At 42.9% G+C, this 20,656-nt stretch overlaps 1 protein-coding gene across 1 annotated transcript in view; it reads right to left on the bottom strand.

The window, feature by feature from the left end:
* Window positions 1-4,015: 4,015 nt before the first annotated feature.
* The window catches only part of UVRAG (UV radiation resistance associated), a gene marked incomplete at its 5' end in the record, with an annotated part of 79,826 nt that continues 63,185 nt past the window's right edge, over window positions 4,016-20,656 (bottom strand). The window contains 2 exons of the mRNA XM_008948070.1: window positions 4,016-5,023; window positions 16,649-16,740. Coding sequence (XP_008946318.1) covers window positions 4,321-5,023; window positions 16,649-16,740 — 795 coding nt within the window. The remainder of the gene's footprint in view (window positions 5,024-16,648; window positions 16,741-20,656) is intronic.

Here is a 20,656-nt window from a genome sequence, read left to right as displayed (position 1 = left end):
TCCAGCAAAGGGCTACGAGGATGACTGCAGGACTGGAACACACCTGCCTGATGAGGAGAGGCTGAGAGACCTGGGGCTTTTTAGTCTGGAGAAGACTTAGGGGGGATTTAATTAATGTGTATAAATATATGAGGGCTGAGTGTCAGGAAGGAAAGGGCAACCTCTTCTCACTTATGCCCTGCGATAGGACAAGGGGCAATGGACACAACCTGCAGCACAGGAAGTTCCACCTCAACATGAGGAAGAACTTCTTTACTGTAAGGGTTCCAGAGCACTGGAACAGGCTCCCCAGGGAGGTTGTGGAGTCTCCTTCCTTGGAGACTTTCAAGACCTGTCTGGATGCGTTCCTGTGTGACCTGCCCTAGTCTAGAAGGTCCTGCTCTGGCAGGGGGGTTGGACTCGATGATCGCTGGAGGTCCCTTCCAACCCCTAATGTTCTGTGATTCTGTGACACCATTGCTTAAGATCTTTCAATGTCCCTTCCAACCCAACCCATTCTAGGAGTCTATGATTGAGAGTTTATTCTTCCCTTCAATGCACACTTCAGTAATGCTGGTCAATGCTGCAAAACAGCTTCAAGCAACATTTCTCTCCTGTATCTTCCCACCTCAGCTCCAGGACTATTGAGCTGGAGTCTTGGCATTTTACTCTCTGCTGACAGACAGATTGGGTGGGAGAAAACAAAAGAAAAGAACACAAAAAAAAAAGGAACAAAAGCGACCAACAAAAAAACCCTGTTGCTCTGCTGACTGCTGGCAAGTCCCCCCTACTCTTCACACCACACCGCTGCCCACCAGCCACGCCATCTCAGGGACAGCCTCGTCCCGGGCCTCGTGCAGATCACTCCTGTTCCAGGGGAAGATGTTTTGGCAGAGAGATGTTGCGCCTTAGCTCGGCTGACAGAAGGTGGTGGATGAGCAGCAGTGCCCCCCCGATGGAGGAAGGTGGCCTTTCCACTCTCCATGAAAGCTCTGGGAACGCAGCTGCCTCCCAGCCCTGCTGCACATGTTGTTTTTTCAGCTGCGTGCCATCTTTTTGGAAGGAGAGAGAAGGTGGCGCAGCGCTACCTCACGTGAAATGGGATTTGGAGCCAGCGAGGCCCTCAGGTCTTCTAGCAAACCCTCTTGGCCAAATATTCCCACTTGGAGCAACATGGGCCTGATGAACAATAAGGCAAAGAGTTTGTGGGGCTGGGGGGGACGCTGTGGTTTGAATCAGACCCGCAGAGAACACAAACAAGGAAGCCATTAAGAGAAGACAGCAGTTGAGAGATACTAATCAGTTTTATTTTATAAATACAGATGAGCTCTCCCACAATTACCGACATAGTTTTAACGTGTCATTGACTATGGGATATTCTGGTTTTGCTTATTTTAAATACCTGGTCAAGCAAAGATAAGCCAACGCTGTTGTGCTTGCTATAAAAATATAGTGGGATATGATCTTCCAAAACTAATATTCTCAAAAATCTCAGGAATTCCTAGGGAGGGGAAAAAGGTTGCAATGAAATGTTTTCTCCACTTGAAGACATTTGCAGACATTTAACAGTGTCACAGCTGTGCAGGAACTGAAAGGCTCTCAACAGTTTAAAGCACACTGTGATATATCCTCTCACCTCCAAACCTACATTTGTTTCTCTCCCACTACGTTGTTTTCAAAGTAATTTACAGGGGGAAAACAAATTAATCACACACACACAAAAAAAAACTCATGAGGTGGCTGTGGTCTATACTATCCACGAGAAGTTTGTCAATGCTTTAATCAGCCCATGGACACTGTCCCCCTCCAGAGCATCTTCTACAGAGGAGATGAAATTGGAAGAGCAATGTGGGGACAATTTAAGGCCCACCAAAGCTACCCCCACAGCAAGCCCCTTAAAGCAGCTTTGTGCCACAGATGGCACAAATCAACCACCATGTTTGACACGTTGACCATCATGGGGCTCAAACAGGAACAGCAACACAACCTCCTGGAGGAGAAATAGACTTCATTTGGTCAGGTGCAACCTGAGAAAATGTGCAAAAATAAAAGGCAATAACCCAACGCCCTGCTGATGCTCTACCAACCTGGTTTCACCTAACTGCACCTAGATGCTCCACGTGTGCCTATCAACCAAAGCGACCTCACTCCTCCTCTTTGGGTTGCTTTGCAAGGTCACCACCACACATGAGGTTTCTGTCACAGAGCAAAACCAGAGTGCCTAAAACCAGAAGGTCTGAGCTGCTCTGAGCGTGCTAGGTCCCACCCCGCAGGGCACGTGACTGACCCAACATTCCTGAACCTCACCTAAAAATCAAAGAGCCAGCAAAGAGGGCGAGATGCACTCACAGGGCAGAGCATCTCGTGCCTTCTTCGTGGACTTGATCTGAAACGTCTCTTCCACCCAAAAAGATTCTACTGTTCTAAGTGCTGAGCTTTCAGGTGTTCACTTCTGGCTCTCTACACCAAAGCACACTGAGAATTTCCGACCTCTCTCTTCCCAAAGATGATGGCAGAACTTTAAGCTGCTGCAGTGTTTCCTTGAGGGAAGCTTTTCATAAGGTTGGAACAGAGGAGCTTACTTGGGAGAGAAGATCCTCATGAACGTATCCAACTTCATGCCCAAGTTTGTAACTGGAACCATGTTTAACATCTTATAGAATTAAGGTCTCTTGTTTCTGAGTGGTTCCACCTAGCACGTGCTCCTGGGACTGACCAAGGACAATGAATCACTGTAGAAAGGCTTAATCCAACAACTCAGTCACAGACAGAACCATTAAAAGCTAACAGAAGAAATGTGAATATAGTTTAAATACCACCATGAAGGTGTTACCTGGAAAAATGCATATTCTAGTACGTATATTGGTTCTCACACACACGTCTTGTTTGGACAACAGATAGTTGAGATTCTACATATCCACATTTTAAAAAGTTAATTTAGTCTAGCCTTAGGGTGAAGTTAGGAAAAAGAGTAGGTCATTGGTAAAAAGAAAGCATAGACCAGGGAGGGGAAAAAAAAGCCAGGCGTGCTGAAGTGTTTTTTTTTACTCTGCTATATATTTTTTTTATATTTGAGAGCTCCCAACCGAGCCCCAGTTCTTGGGTATACAATAATAGAAAGCAAGAGCACTGAAATCCAAACTGAAACAAATACCAGGACCAACAACACAGGCTTCAAATTGCTCTCCCATCAGTGCAGCTGAACATGTAGGACAGTGGCAACCAGGCAAGAAGCCACCTGAACCTCCAGCACCCCACTGGAAGCTTCTTCCTTCAGACTACAGATGGTGAGAAGGAAATGAATTTGGATGAAAAAAAAAAAAAAAAATGTTAAGTGCCTCCTTCTACAGAGGGTGGAGCGATTCCACAGATTCACTGTATTCCAAAGTGCTGATGACATTTTTCAGTCTGGGTTTTTACGACAATGCCTGTGAAGTGCCTCACAGCACGTTGTCCCCGTTGGACATCTCAGAAGGTGGCAGCTCGACCCTGCTTAGGTAGGCTAAGCATTCATGAGGTCTCTGCTGCTGAGGTCTGCACCCAGCTGAAGTGGGGAATGGTCATGCTGAGATTTTTAAATGAAAACTTAGAGGGGATTTAATTCTCAAGGCTTCTACTGGTAGGAACATGGAGTATGGAGGGAAGGAGAAGAGGAAAAAAAATGTCATTTTTTATTAATTAGGTGCAAGGAACCTGAAGGTATCACACAGGTGCTCGTTCTCTGGCAAGTTTACACGACCAACTGAAGACCCATCAGTGCAAACCAGAACTTCAAAGGCTACAGAGCACAGCCAGGAGAAAGCTGTCCAATTATAACAAATTCACTACACTTCTGTAACACTGACTACACTGCTCAACAAAACACAGGAGTACCTGGGAGAAGGTAAAGCGGTCTTCCCATAAATGGCAACTTATGGTATTTTTAAATTAACTTTTTTTTTTACTTCTGAAAAAGATTAAAATAAATTTAAACTCTAAATAATAATTAAGAAAGGAACAAATATTCACACAAGGGCCTGATCAGCATTAGGAGCTGTTTCCAGGAAAGCTTTTATAAATGGATTCCAATGCCTAAAAAAAACCCCCAGATTTATAACAGATTACAAATATCAGACGTAAGAAGACTGGAAGCAGAATCAAAATTTACCCAGGCTGTGAATATATCGTGACCCTGCGTCATCGTGCTGAAGTCCATTTGTCTAACACCATAGGAATAGCTTTAGCTTTTTTATTTCTTTTTTTTTTTTAATTATAATTAATATAAAGAATAAGTGCAATTTTCTCTCTGTTCCAGACCACTGGTATCACCTCGACGCCTGCTCCCCAATCCCTGCTCCCAGCTCACTTGTCCGAACTCTTCCGCGGCCTGCGGAAGCTGGACACGTTTTCATTCAGTGCACAGATCCTCCGAGAGAACTCCTCAAACTCCCCCAGGACTTGTTCGTCACACTCCACGGCCACGGCGTGCTCCACCGGGATGGAGTTAAAGTCTTCCAGCTGATCTCCCGTGCTGAACCCTGTGGCTTCCATCCCCATGATCTCCTCTGCCTGCTCCACGGTGCAGCAGAGGACGGGGCCGAGTGGGGGATGAAACTCCTGGGGTTGCTCCTTGGTGGTGGTGCCAGAGCACTCCCTGGGCAGAACCGCCCCGTTTATTGCACTCGTGTGTCCTAGGAAAGGCTCCTGCCTGTCTTGGGTGGTGTTCAGGTTCCCGTTTTCCCCATTGAAACTGCTGCACAAGTTCTCACCTCCCTTAGCATTGCCTTTTGAAGAGTCCATAGAGGTATCCAAGGAAGAAGATATGGAGCCAGGTTTTTTATCTGACTCCCCTCCACGGGCTGCGATGGTGACGGGCTGCGTTAAAGCGGAGTTGTAGCTCGGAGGAGGAGTTTTGTACTGGAGTCTTTCATTCCCGGTGTTGGCTCGTTTTCGGAGTCCTTTGTCTGGAGAAGGAAGCCCGCTGGAGAAGCCAATATCCAACCTGCCGAAGCTGGAGCTCTGTCTCTTTGGAACGGGAATTGCGCTGGATGTCTGGTGTCGATCGCTGCAAAAGGAGGAGAGGAGAAATCACAGCTGTCAGCCACGCTCCCAAGCAAGACAGATGTTTCACCAAAGGATGAAGCAATTATTTTATCACAACTCCAGGCTCCATTTGGCCAACTACTTGGCTCCTGAAGTGCTAAACCCCCCAAATGTGTTTAATGCTGTATGACCTGCGGAAGACACCCCAGAGGAGAGCTTTACTCAGCACCAGTAAGAGTGTGTAGGAACGCTCCCAAAGCTCTGTGGTTGGAAGAGTCAATCACCCAAGAAACCACCACGTTACGTTAATTCCTACCGTTAACGCCATTTTATAGGACCAAGCTGTACTTTTTATGAATTATTTCTGTTGACTATTTATTTATGTATTTATGGCTTGCACTAGGATATCAGAAACTCTTCAAAAGAGGGTGATAATGGTTGAACCCTCAACGAGCAACTACTTCCAAGAGTGGACTTCTCTGACAGCTGCACAAAGGAGAAAACTAAACTAAACTAAAGGAGAAAAGTAACTTTGCTATTTGCAGAGGATTATTTTTGCCAAATCTCCTTTTCTGTGCCAATCCTCCCAAGACTTCCTGGACAAACGTCAACCTCAGTTTCTTGAGGAAAATGGATTAATCAAGCTTAATTTACAGGTTAGATTTTACTATTTAATACAGTTCCACAGAGCACTTACACTGTCCCAGGTTCTGTAATTTGGAACATCCATTTTATGTCATCTGGGGGGGTTTTATGTGAAATTTCCTTCGTTGGCTTAATCCTTACCCAAATATCATCAACACCCTATATGCAAACAGAATGCTGTACATTAACTTAAGCAGCTGGTTAATTTTCCTTCAAAATTTAAAAGAAAAATAAAATACAGCTATTGCTGATCTGCTGAACATGTAACGCCAAGATTCAACTGCTGTCAGTACAGGTCTCCTTCATTAACTCCATTTAAAAGAAACTCTCCTCAAGGCCTGATACATTTTGGGATGTGTCTTGCAGGGGAAAATCTTGGAATCTAGTTTTTGGGTTTTTTTTCCCCTCTTCTCTTTGTAAATAGGATAAATGAGAAAGTCCTTCTGTGAAAAATCAGCATCCTCAACGGAGGGCAGCGTTGAGTACAACTGCTCTTTAATCTCCTCTCCCATCTTACCTTTGCCCAGGCTGCCCCTTAATACACGTGTAGGACTTCCTTCTCTACCACAAAACCCACAAATTACCTTCAGGAAAAGTTGCTTTGCAGAATTTACAGTTGTGGACTGTGAAGTAAGAGAGAAGCGTGCCACACATGAAGCTAGCAGAACCATCATCAGCTGTCTTCTGAGATTTCAGCTGCTGTTTCAGACCTTTTTCATGCAAACTGCACAGCATTGGCAGCTTTGTTTGCAAAGGTTTGGATCATTCTTTACAGAGGAGACAAACCAGAATATAGCAAGTGCCACAGATGCTAGTAAGTGCTGGATATATGGTCTTGGAGACCAGCCCTCAAGTCCATTACTGACCAGAGACTTTAGATTACTTCAACCCACCTCTACACAATCAACCATTTATTTTTAAAATGATGTAATATGACCAGCACAAGAATCTGAGGCAGGACACTTGTGAACTTGGGCAATGTGTGCTGCAGACCTGATGGGGATGGTCTGTTTTCCCCTCCCCCTCCTTAGTACTTTCTGCCTTGATTCTGAAAATAAATGCTCAGGATACTCAAGAGTTGGACTAGATCACCTTTAAAGGGCTCTTCCAAGCCGAAACATTCTATGATTCTATTACTTATTGGATTACATTTAGTTTATCTTCAGTCCTAGCTAAGGCTCCATGTTTGTTGGATCTTCCTTAAGAAAGGGCATAGAAAATAAACCAGAGGACTCTGTTTTCAGCTTTAACAGCAAAATTGAGCAAAACAAGGGATTTTGCTCTGTATTGAGTTATTAGAAGCTTTGCCATAAAATCTAAGTTTCAGGAATTTACCCAAACTCCAAGACATGCATATATTTGCAAAGCCAGAGACAATTCAAGAGACTTCTCTGGGTCCAAGGGCACATCATCCTACATTTACAGATTCCTAATTCCTCCTGGACAAATGGTAACTGGTTGCTACAGGTCACTGTTCAAGTTAAGACACTTTGAGATTACACAGATAGTGCTTTTCAGTGCAAGGTATCTAAGGTTGTGCTGCCTTTCCCATCCCAGGCATAAAGATATTGCAAAGCTGAATTATCTCCCTCCTACTTGGAGAGGACAGCAGGTAAGATGGCTTCTATCAAGATGTCAGAGATGAGTCAGATGTGGTGCTGAGGGACATGGTTCAGTGGTAGACTTGGCAGTGATGGGTTAATGGCTGGACTCAGTGATGTGAAAGGTCTTTTCCAACCTAAACAACTCCATCATTCCATGAGAACTGGAACCCAGAAGGGCTTCAGATTCCAGAGAAACAACCCCATATATGTGAAATAAAAAAGCAAGCCTAAGAATAACACAAGATGTACAGGAGAAAAACGATCATGAGTTTTCTACCATGTACAACAGATGACAGATGCATCACGTTAGTAGTTCTGCAGATAATTTGGATCCAGATTCACCCAGGGACTTCAGCAGTGACAGGTGGAACAGTCTGTACAGTAGTTGCAGAAGTTATGGTACAAGACACCTGCATCCTTTGCAAATTGAGCTTGATGTCAAAACATCAGCTCTGCAACACCCCGTGCACCAGAAAGGGCTTCCTATCTCCTGATCTAGGCACAGTGACAAGAAGCATTTCTAGGAAATTCTACCATTTCTTCTGGATTTTATTCAACCAGCCACAGGTTGAAATAGGTATTTAAGAGATTAAAATCCATTCCAAGAAGAATTTCAAGCTGTACATTGTGCATTTAAATACAGATGAGTGTTTCTCAAAATAGAACAATAGAATCTTTCAGGGTCATCTAGTTCAACCCCCTTGCCCTGAGTAGGGTCATATGCAACTGGAGCAGGGCAACTAGAGCAGGTTGCTCAGAGCTCCATCTGACCTCACTTGGAATGGTTCCAGGGATGGGCCATCAACCACCTCTCTGAACAACCTCAGAAAGGGTCTTACCACCTTCATCATCATCAAAAATCTCTTCCTTCTCTCCAGTCTCCACCTCCCTCTTTTCATTTAAAAACATCTTCCCTCATCCTGTCCCAACAGGCCCTGCTCAGAGGTTCCCCCCCCCAGATTTCTGACAGGCCCCTGGCAGTCCTGGCAGGCCCCCAGAAGGTCTCCCCAGCTGGAGCCTTCTCCTCTGCAGGCTGCCCAAGCCCAACTCTCTCCTGCTGGGCTCCCAGCAGAGGGGTTCCCCCCTCGGGTCATTGCTGGGGCTCCTCTGGCCCCGCTCCAGCAGGTCCCTGTCTCTGCTGTGCTGAGGACTCCAGAGCTGCCCCAGCACTGCAGGGGGGTCTCCCCAGAGCGGGGCAGAGGGGCAGGATCTCCTCCTTGCCCTGCTGCCCACGCTGCTGGGGGTGCAGCCCAGGCTGCTGGGGGCTCCTGACCAGCTCCTCACCCCCGGCACCCCCAGGGCCTTCTCCCCGGGGCGCCTCCCCAGCCACTCACCCCCAGCCTGGGCTGACATCTCATGAGATTCACCTGGGACCACTCCTCAAGCTTGACCATGTCCCTCTGGATAGCACCCTGTTCGTCAGGCATGTGAACCACGTCCCTCAGCTTGCTATCTCCGAGCTAGCTACTCTTTATACAATATTTTTGTGATAAAAGCTCTTCCCTGAAATGCAAGCAGTCAGAGGAGGGTCCAGACAAGTTACAAACCCAGGAGCCTGAACACCACCCTATAGACAGGTCTGGAGCGGGCTCTCCTGTGAATATATCATCTTGCAGCACAAGATGCAAGCTCTCACACAGTAAAAGCCATCTCAGGTGAGTAGGAAATGGAAAGAAAGAAGAGTTGGAACTGATTCTAGGTTTTATCCTAGCTCTGGAAGTTGTGGAGACATATTGTCATGGAAAATCCAAGTAATTCTTGGAGAGATCAAACTCAAGGTAAAGCCTCTTCACCATCTGAAGGCGTAATACCTGCTACTCTTATTTGTCTTGGTGGACTGTTTCCAACTTGCTCAGATTAATTTCTCTTAGATTAGACTCTTTAAAGGGCAAAGACTTGTGTCTGGCATAAAGCTGTCTAATTGGCAAACACCAAATTACCTTCAGCAAATGCCAATCAGCCCAGTTTAGACACAACAGCAACTTCTCTGTGCAACAAAAGAAAGAAGCAGCAGCAGAAATTTAAGTCTCTGAGTAAACCAACTTGCAAACCAACATCTAATTAGCTCAAGGGAAGCAGCTTTAGAAACTGCTCTTGGTGGGTGTGTAAATTTAAGTTCTTTCTAAAAAGAAACATGCCTAGATTCCTTTGTACAGTTAGGCCTTGCAGGCAAAAGGGTGAGAAATTAATTAGTTTGCAGGACCAGGAGAGTTTGTAAAGAGCTTGCTATGACAAGGCTACTCAAGCTAACACGTTATATGTGCCTGAACAATACCTCTTTAGTCCAGCAGCCAGAAAAACCTTCCCTTCCTTAGTAAGTTGAACTGCCAGAATGATCTATACTAAGTGATCTAACAGCCTAAATGTAGCAGTGATGCAAAGCTCATCTCCCTCATCTACAGAATAACCTCCCAGTTCACAGAGTAGGGCAGCAAAGCAGAAATGATCTTTGTTTATCATGCAAACATTCAAACTAATGAGTTAGAACAAAAAAACACGTGCAGCCAGGTTCCTTAAGCTCCATGCCAGGAAATGGACCTTCCTTGACACTGCAAAACCAGGTTTTAAACTGCTGGAGATCAGGAATTAAGTCAGTAGAATGACTTATAAAATTGTTTATCAAATATTATCTAAAGCATTTAGATAAAAGCAAATAAGCATTAAGAACTTTGAAGATCAGCCATCCAAGAGTTCAGTGCCTCTAGTGGGTAACACTCTATTGACAGCCATTTAGGATCAGTGGTATAATCACACTCTCAAGATGCCTCTTGATTGCAGGGACAACCTAGGCAACCAGTTTAGGCTGAGTGATAAGTGTCTAGAAAGCCAACATGAGAAGGTGAAGAGATCTCTGTACACTTTTACATGGAGCAATGGCCATAGTTTTGCAGGCAAGTAAAATAAAACCCAAATGGCTCTAGGTGCAATGGGTTAAGCAGTTAAGTCAAAGGGGCTTTTTCTGTTCCATCACCTCCCTCCAGGTGAGAATGAGAGGTCAAATCAAGGTTTTGGTTCAAAAGTACTATTTGCAGAAAGACACAGGGCTCAGAAATACTGGGTTGAATCTTCATGAAATTAAGCAGCTGATGGAGAGTCTCTATTCTATTTGCATTTTCCTTTAGGAAAGGACACATTGTTTCCAGAATTTGTAGCACTGCATCAAGGCAAAGTTCAGAGAAAAAGATGCTTTATCAGTTCACAGAACTAATAAAATGTATTTTAAAAGCAAGTTCATGTTAGAAAACTGTCACCCAATTGCCCAAGAACTTTAGAGACTGAGATTTTGTCACCAGTGACAGTTTGGCTTGGAGGAGCAGAGCCCTTTACTCCAAGGTCCAACCTTGACCTGAATTACTGGTGTTGAGCTGGTTCAGCTTCCAGTCACAATTCCTTGGTCAATCTTCTGAGACAGCAAACGGATGTGGACACCTGTCCAAAAAGAATGGCCTGAGACCAGAAGAGTATAAAAACCCATCTGATGATCTGTCATCAGGCCTTAATGGCTTTTAGTCATCAAGTTGGATCAGACTGGAACTGGTGACGTACAGGAGTACGTGTAGTTCCTATCAGGAAGCAGGATTGCTAAATTTAAAATAAAAGGAGAAATCTCAGATTTATTGGACACTACAGATAAGAAATTACATCATCACCAATCTCAATGTTTCAACTGCATCCAAATTAAAAGCCAATTCATAATAGTCTGACTTCAGCTGTAAGTTTTACTGGCAGCAAAACTACAAAGTAGCTGTTTTCTCCCCAAAAATAATACTTTTCACTAGTTAATAATTAGTCCATTTGGGCATTCCTACAGACCCAAGGCCCAAAACAGACTCCGTGCTGTAACTGGGAGAGATAAAGCGCTTGAAGTAGGACAGAAACATTTCCGAAGTTATTTTCTTGGTGAACAGATTCTGGTTGCAAACTGTTTACAGGTTTGATAAAAAGGAGAAAAGTTTCTTCAGTCAGATTTGCTTGTGATTATTTCATGTGCCTGCAAGGGGCTCAGAGAAACTGTAAAGCAGTATGAGACAGAATACAATTCACGGGCTCAACTATGCAGCTTTTCCTCCCCACAGAATGTTTCCTCGGAGGAACATTACTGGATCACAGCTGGTCAAAATACTAAATCTTGATTGTCTGGCCAAAAGCCAAAATCCACAGCTCCAGCTCTTTGGTATGAGAATACTTAAAAAAAAAAAAAATTAAACACCATTTGATCTTTTTTGGTTGCAAGCTATGACCTCATGGCAGTAAGAACACTAAATGAAGGTGTTTAAGTTGGTTTATAGCCATCTGAAATGTTTGAAGCTCCAAGTGCAGCTCCGAGCCAATATCATGTCAACTGTGCTAAAAAGCAATAATAGTTTCTCACCTTCTTAGAGATTACTGGTTAAATAACACACAATAGTGACAGGGCTGCAAAGGGAGGTTGCCAATATGAAGTTAAGGTGAAATTGCGTCTTTTGGCAGCTAAGAAATTCTGACACAGGCTTTTAAAAAAAAAAAAAAAAAATCTTCATAAATTAAGCTACCAGAGTTTTTCTTAAACATTAAGTTTTAGGCTCCTCTTGAATCTAGCAGTACATGAATCAAGACGTACCTTTGAAATACAAATTTAAGCCTTGGCATCAAGTATTTTGGAGTGAAGCTTTTAAATGTAGGCTCAAAAGGACATCTCCCTGACTACAGACAAGAACTTCTAAAGGAGTAGCTCATGTTTGCCAGCATTAGGTAAGCCTATTGTCTAATCTATTCACTAGGAAAAAAGTCTCCTTCTTACTGGGCTGCTCAGGCTTGCAGTGTGCTCTTGACTTCCCGTTAATAATCTCAAACACTACCCTCCAAAGTTGCCCACATTAAATAAATTTAAGCAGAAGAACAGGGAGAGAAAATTAAAAGTCTCTTGGTTTAATGCAACCATGATCTAAAAAGCCCGACTTGGGAAAGATAAATCTGAACATGCAAAAAAGGAGTAAAACAATGTTCGAAATGTAGAGGTTATGTGTAAGCAGAGATTTGGTCCCAAAAGCTGGAATAAATTGCAGAAGCAAGGGAAAAAGAATTTAAAATAAAAGCTGCATAGGGCCATTTGCATCAGCAAAAGCTAATCTTAAAAATGAGCTGCTTTTCTGGAAGCCAGTGAGACTCCAGGACTAAAAACCTGGAAACACAATTATTCCCAAGAGGAAAGATTTGGGGGACCACAACTGAGACAGCCTAAATCAACAACAATTCTGGCTCATCATCTTTCACCTTGAGAGTCAACACACAAATCTGATATCAGAAAAATAAGTTTTTGCAGCTCTGTAGCCTCCTGTGTGTGCGGGAAACAGCAGATCTGTCTTGATTTCATCTCTGTACAGTACAAATAATATTTTACAGTAGGGGGAAGAAAAGTAAACATGGCAGAATATAGGAACCAGGAGAGATATGAAGAGGGAAGCAGAACCTGTAGGCCTGCAAGCTTGCTGCAATAAATCACACGTGTTGGGACCTGAAAACACGTATTCATCATTGAAGTGTCACGCCTGAGAAACCAAACTAACACAAATCTCACCAGGCAGAAGGATCCAGCAGCAACACAAGTCAAAAGTGAGGATGACACATGGGCCAGGAGTTAAAACTGAGCTCAAACAGAAACTAAGTACAGTGTAAGTATTATTTTTTACCAGTGTTCTCATGCTTTGATAGAACTTAAATTCAGCAAAGCCCAGCTACAGTGCTAAGAAAGGGAACTGAAAACTGGCAACAATAGAACCAAACAAACCAAGAGAACCTGCAGATAAACCCCCATCATCTGTTCCTGCTCTCATCCTGCAGATGATTCCAGGATAACCTGGAAATTTATTTTACAAAATAAAATAAATGCTTTACAAAATGGTTTGTGGCAGAGGGGAACAGATGCCACACCTATAGTAACCTGAAAACAACAAATTCCTTCAAATGGTGGGTCTGAGCAACCTGATCTAGTTGGGGATGTCCCTGCTCACTGCAGGGGGTTGGACGAGATGACCTTGGAAGGTCCCTTCCAGCTCAAAGCGTTCTATGATTCTATGAAATCTTCCTTGAAACAAGTGTAAAACCAACTGTTTAAAAGCACCAACTGTTAAAACAGGCAATCAGATATTATCCACAAGACAGTGGTCAACTGTACTCTGCTATGTAGGTGCTCAAATCAGGTTATGGAAGTCTAGCCAGCTTTCCCCTTGAGTTAGTCTCCCTGTAAAGCCTCATTTCCATTGATATTATTAGGAAGTACTAAGAAGCATTGTTTAGAATCATTAGCCTGAAAAAAAGGAGTTAAAAAATGACCAACTATTCATACAAGGTTTGGAGGTGAGAAGGAAATGAGGCATAGACCTTCATGGGGTAGGGGGAGGAGGGAATGTGATACTCCCGGAGAACTAGGCTTGATAGTCCTACAAGTTTTGAAATATTATCCAGGCAAAGAATGTGTTTTGTCTTGCTAACAACTGTGTATCACCTATTGGAAAAAAAAAAACCAACCTGGTTGTATGATGGCAAAACCTCTAAGGCACCACTAAAGCTTCCTGTTAGGAGGTCTGCAAAGCCAGCACACAACAGAAGGGAAGAACACATACCTACACTTTGAGAAGAGTTCCCACCTGAAGGTCACCTCACCTCTGCTTATCCAAGCCTGAGGGTGACCATTCACAACCTGCACCCCTTCCAATCTACTGATCAGTGCTACACAAGTCACTGCTTAGGTGTTTTGTCCCTAAGTCAGAGGATCACACGTCACCTTTGTGACTTTTACATCACAGTGGTGGACACCACACAAAGTCATGGTGGTATCTTCCCTGATGAAGAAAGCTTTTCTTGATGCATCTTGCTAGGGGACAAGAAGAAAAGCAGACAATCTTTTCATCTGTGACTACTGACACAATAAAACAGCACAAGGGACTGAGCTTCCATCTCTCAGGGCCTGTTTACTTCCACTCTTTCGTTGGCTGAGCTGAATTTCCATCAGGCAACACTTTTTACAGTATTGCTCAGAAATTATACTTTTTCTACTCCTGTATTTGTTTTCCTTCTCTTAGACTCCTCCCAAAACAAGCCAGTGTCCAAATCCCTTAGAGTTCCCACGGAGTAGAGTTTCTCTGCAAGGAATGAAGGATAATGAAGGCAAAGAGTGACACAGAAATAAGTGCTGGTAAGACCTGTGGCATCTCACATGGCATGAGCCCCAGAGAAGGGCAACAAACCTGGGGAAGGGTCTAGAGCACAAGTCTCATGAGGAGCAGCTGAGAGACCTGGGGGTGCTGAGCCTGGAGCAAAGGAGGCTCAGGGGAGACCTTCTGGCTCTCCACAGCTCCCTGACAGGAGGCTGGAGCCAGGTGGGGGTCGGGCTCTTCTCCCAAGGAACAAGCAATAGGAGAAGAGGAAAGGGCCTCCAGTTGCACCAAGGGAGGTTTAGGTTGGATATCAGGAACAATTTCTTCCCCTAAAAGGGTTTTCCAGGCCTGTCCCAGGCTGCCCATGGTAGTGGTGGAGTCCCCATTCCTGGAGGGGTTTTTAAGCCCTGGAGATGTGGTGCTGAGGGACATGGGTCAGTGGTGAACCAGCCGTGCAGGACATGGTGATTCTAAAGGCCTGCTCCAACCAAAAGGAAACTATGATTCTATGACAATGTTCCACAGGATTTTCAACACTGTTACCCACAGAAACAGAATTTTTGGTTGTGTATCAGCAGTTTGTCCACTGGTCTTCAACCCAAAACTATTTATCACATAACACTTTTTCTGCATTCACATCAGAAAATTCTCCACTGTGAGGACAATGAGACACTGGAACAGGTTTGCCCAGGGAAGCTGTGGATGCTCCATCACTGGAGATGTTCAAGACCACCTTCAAAACCACCAAAGGGGCTTTGAAAAACCTGGTGTCCCTAGTCAAATGTCCCTCTCACCTTCACTGAATGCATCTGTACCCTCCAGAGTGAATCAGAACAGAAGCACTCAAGAGTTCCCTAGAAGGTTACTATAACCCTCAGCTATTTATTAATTTAGCAACAACATTCAACATGCAAAAGCAAACTTCATTAGCAGTAATTATGCTCAACAAAAGCTGTGTTGATTATAACTCAGATTCCCACGCAGGTCACCTGAGTTACCCATTTAAAGCAGTGAGAAGCCAGGTACTGACCAAGCTAAGACCTGGTCTGCTAAGGTTGTTAGAATCATAGAATCATTTAGGTTGGAAGGGACCTCCAAGATCATCAAGTCCAACCATTGAGCCATTAGGGCTCTAAAGTCCTCTGCTAAAACAGATCAGAATCTGTCAGGGTTGGAAGGGACCACAAGGGTCACCCAGTTCCAACCCCTCTGCCATGAGCAGGGACACCTCCCACTAGATCAGGCTGCCCAGAGCCTCATCCAGCCTGGCCTTAAAGACCCCCAGGGATGGGGCCTCAACCACCTCCCTGGGCCCCATCCCTGCTCTCCTGGACCACCATAATACAGACGATGCATCTGCTACCAATCCTTATGGAATCTCAGCATGGTAGAGGTTGGAAGGGACCTCTGGAGATCATCTCATTCAGCCCCCCCTGCTCCAGCAGGTCACCCTTGACAGGGTGCACAGGTTCACATCCAGGCAGGTTCAGAATCTCTCCAGAGCAGGAGACTCCATAGCCTCTCTGACAGCCTGCTCCAGGCTCAGCCACCCTCACACCAAAGAATTTTCTCCTCCTGCTCAAGTGGAACCTCCTGGGTTCCTGTTGGTGCCCATTGCCCCTTGTCCTGTCACTGGGCACCACTGACAAGAGTCTGGCCCCAGCCTCTTGACCCCCTGCCCACCCTTTAGCTCTTCATCAGATCCCCTCTGAGTCTTCTCCAAGCTCAACAGCCCCAGGGCTCTCAGGTTTTCCTGGGCACAGAGATGCTCCAGCTCCCTCAGCATCTTTATATTAGGTACAGTCTTAAAAGAATGATTAATTCACTTCCCCCTAGTGAAGAACGTTGTTTTCCAGCATTCTCCCCTGCTCCATACACCTCTGAGAAGTGCTGAGTGCCCATGATATGGAAGATATTATAAAAGCAGAAGAAAACAGTAGAATATTCTGGACATTTGCATGGTCTGTATTTTGGGAAAGTCACAATCTTCATCAAGCGAGCTTAACTCTTGTGAAGAGGAACTAATTGTTTGTGAAAAATCCTTACATCTAAATTTTTTGCAGCATCCCCAGAACCCCATCATGGTGGGGGGTTGGCAGGGACCTCTGGAGATCATCTCATCCAATCCCCCTGCTACAACAAGGCCACGCAGCACCCAAAGCAGGTTGTCCAGGATCACATCCAGGCAGATTTGGAATATCTCCAGAGAAGATGTCTCTTTTCTTTCCAGTCCTTTCTCTTTACTTACAAGCAAATACTTACCATCTAACCAACAGCCCAACCTCCATGAAGCTTTTCAGGTTTGGAAGAGTTTGCCGTAGATCTGGAGTACTCATTCCACGCTGGTATCTAAGCTACAAGAACAGAAAAGAAAAATAACCCCACAATTAGGACAGCTTTCCAAATCCCAGATTCCAATGACTGTAACATTATGGTTATTAATTCACTAGTTTTTCAAAGAAAATGTAGGACAATCAAGCAGTTCCAAGACATCTATTCCCCTTAAGGAAATAGTCCATTTAATAGTCATAACCTTCTATTAGCAAAACCCACCCAAGAACAGGGGCAAAATAATCAGTCAATCTGACTGTTAACCTCATTACACTTTTCCTGCTTCCTATCTGTAACAGGAGAGCAGCCTCACAGCTTAATGAAAATACAGCAAATAAGTGAAAAGACCCAATTTCATGATTCTGTATAAGTCACCCATTCAAAACATTTATTTGTGTGCAAGTGTCATGTCATAAGATGGAATCACCAGTGGAATTATTACAGTAATACTGACGAGTAAAAAGACATATTGTCACAAAAAGATCTAAATCTCTGTTCCTTTTACAGTTTACATCAGCATTTGAACAGCTATTATTCTCATAATTAAACCCAGCATTCCAATAAAATGGCATGAAACTAAAGGCTTCAAACATTGACTTTAATCCAAATCTTACCTCCTATGGGGGTGCAAATGTAAATGAAAGATTCAATACACTGATTTCATGCAAAGTGAAATTTCTTTTAACTTAGATTATCAATTGAAGCACACGTGACATAACTGTCACTGCTGGCAAGTATAAGCTAGTTATTTAACAAGTCCCCAAAGTAAAAATATCTCTGAAGAAAATGGCTCATGGAAAGGAATAAAATCTTTCTTTCCAGGTTGAATCTCAAAACTTCATGGAAACGTTCAGTTGAGATTTATCCCTTGTGTGGTTAAAATATGAAAAAAAAAAATCTCTCTAAATTCCACAATCTTTATGGGAATTAAGAAGTACTGACAATATCCAGCTCTCAGCAGACGGTACCACCCTCTAGAAGTCAGAGCTGGCCTCCAGCATAGAGTAACTGCATAAATTTGGTACTGAAAGAGCTTCTTGAAACATGGAACAATCCCACTCAAAGTCAGCTTGGGTTTTTAGAATTACACACTGGTTTCTGCAACTTGGGGCAGTGAGGTGTAGGCAAACCCCCTCTATGTTAGAAACATTTCTGACCTCTTCCAAACAATGAGCCAATCAGTTGGTTTTGTGTTTTTTTGTTTTTTTTTTTTTTCCTTCCACAGAAAAAGGCTTTTGAAATTGGGAATGATTTCTATGCTCTTAGAATTTTAGAAAATATCTGCTTTGGAAGAGAATCATCCTCAGTCCTGCGTTGTACAACAGGAGGCCATTTATTACCCAGCTTATTATTTCCATATGGACACTGTCGAGTCATGTAGTGGGTTTGGATTCATATTTTCTGCTACAATGACAGAACCTGGATTAAGAAAACCATACAATATAAATTACTAAACGATCACCACATTCTCCTGATGGGATTACAGTGGATTTGGTTAACCAAAGAAGTAGCCTGGGGCAAAAGAAATATAAAAGAAAAAAAAAAAAAAGCAAATCAAAACCATTACGTTTGTCCCTTCTACTACAATCAAAAGTTCATAGAATACCCCTTTTTATAGTCATCCTTAAATTCTAAGGTTTCAGAGCATGAAAAGAATTGGATTAAAGGATCTTGCTATTCCCAACAGCCAAGATCAGAGGAATGCATGCCAGACTTAGCAAAACACAAGCAAAAACTGCTAAAACACATTTTCATCCTGCAAATAGTAGAGTTGTCTAGTAAGTACAGCTAAGATGTAAGTTTAGTGAAACCTGTGGAAACAAACATGATTTAACTTTATAAATTGCATTCTATTTTGGCTTTGCAATAGGTTACAACCAAAGCAATACTGCCTCATGTGTCTGTATCTACAGGGTGCTGTATTTACAAAACAAACCCACATGGAAACCCCGAACCTGCTGAAAAACTCATCTGCCTTCTAGCAACAAAAAAATTCCAACTCGGTAGACAGAGCCATAAGTTACTTTCCAGGTTTTAGACTGGTTCTAAAATTAACATCGTTGCTTGAATGAGGAGGCAACTCCTACTTCACAGTGGTCTGCAGTAGTTTCACATACCCCAAAAAAGAAATCTACCTCTGCTGAGTGACAGAACCAACTACGGGAAGAGCACCCAAACAGGAGCATGGAAGGAGAAAACACGAGATTTCTCTTTTACTTAAAAGAGCAGAACTCCTCTTCCTCCTACTTTCACCTTCTGACAATCCTGCATCATTAGTAACGACTGGTTGTAGTTTTGTTTTGTTTTGTTTTTTTTCCCCTAAATCAAAGCATTTCTCACACAACTTCCCTTAATATTGACCCATTACAGAAGGATTCATACAAGTACCCAAAATCAACTTTAAAAAGAGAAAAAATGCTCTTTTTTAAAAAAGAGAAAAATGCTCTCTTTTTCTAAAAAGAGACAGATGCTTTGCTCACAGGAGTTAAAAGGACAAGAAAACAAAAGCAGAAAGAGGTGACTCTGTATTGTCTTAATTCTCCTGAAAAACCGAGTTCCAGGTTCAATCATTGCTGTTAACCACCACCCATCTCCACCCACCCCACACTAAGTTTCCAAAGAAACAAGTATCACTTGCAAAAGCAGCATTTTATTTAAAGATTCAGTTGTTCCTTCAGGATATTACAGACCTGGCCTTCCAAAGAAAACGTGCCTGCTTTAATTTGAGTGAACAAGTGTCCAAGACTCGTGCTCACATTTATAACTCTGTATTCTCTGTGGGACTGTGAGTAAATCATTAATGGTGTTCAAGGAATAAAATCTTAATTGCCATTTCCTTACTAATATTTAGCTCCCATATACAGCTTTGTTTTCCCAAGTGCTGTGTGAAACGTTACTTGATTGAGCAAAAACACGTAGTAAACATGAACTGGGAAAAAAAAAGCTAAAGACATCAGATACTTCAGCCAGGAATCTGAGTCTGCTCACCTGCCAGTTACTAGCAACACTTACTCTACAGAAACAAGATGTAGCAGATGAGATGCATCATATTTTACGAATAATTCAAGAGAGAAGAGCTTAAGAGTACTGATATTTAAGTGAAAAAAACCCTCACTTTGTAATTTCCTTAAATTACACAGATTAATTCCTTTTACTCATCTTAAAGAGAGAAAGCATCAACATTTTACTGTCCTTTGTTACTTTGGCTTCTACATTAACTGTCATCATTCCAAGTTATTTAATTAGACATGTAAAGAAGCAGATACTGAACAGTGATTTAAAAAAAAAAAGAGACACATTCATGTTTCTACAATAGTTTCAAAAACAACTCTAGATTCATCCAATCTAATTCCCTTCTCAGAAAACTTGTATCCCCAAATCTCTGTCGCTGCAAATGCAGAGTGATAAACTCAAGGGTTTCAGCATTGGGAAGACTGAGAACAGGACAGACAGTATTTCTAACTGGCAGTAGGTACCTGCCTGCACTGCTTGTGTAAAATCAGAGGGTTTTGTTTGTCCTAAGACAATTTCAGGAACTATCTGCACAGAAGAATTAGAAGATAAAAGAGATTTAATTTATATTAAGGTCAAATTTCCCACTAGAGAAGACCAGCCTATCATACTAGGGGGGATTTTATACTACACTTGCTATTTATTCTAATATTACAGAAAATCAAAAATGAAATAAGCTGCATTTAAAGCAATGGTTCCCAGAGTGAAAGGTCGATTTATTCTTAAAACTAAAATAAAAATGCTTAACTTCCAACAAAACCTAAGAAAATTGCTCCAGCTAACACAACCACAGCATTAGCTGTATGCAAGGCATGAGAAACAAATTAGCATGAGCTCATAACAAGCTGGGCTTAATTGGTTTAGACTCTTCAGGAAGAGGGAAAAAAACCGGAATAAATAGTCAGTCACTCCAGTTTCTATCTGCAT

Source organism: Merops nubicus, unplaced genomic scaffold (assembly GCF_000691845.1).
Source record: "Merops nubicus isolate BGI_N331 unplaced genomic scaffold, ASM69184v1 scaffold6689, whole genome shotgun sequence".
In the NCBI taxonomy this organism is placed as follows: Eukaryota; Metazoa; Chordata; class Aves; order Coraciiformes; family Meropidae; genus Merops; species Merops nubicus.
Note: the sequence above shows the minus strand (reverse complement) of the source record. Positions and strands in the feature narration are given on the sequence as shown.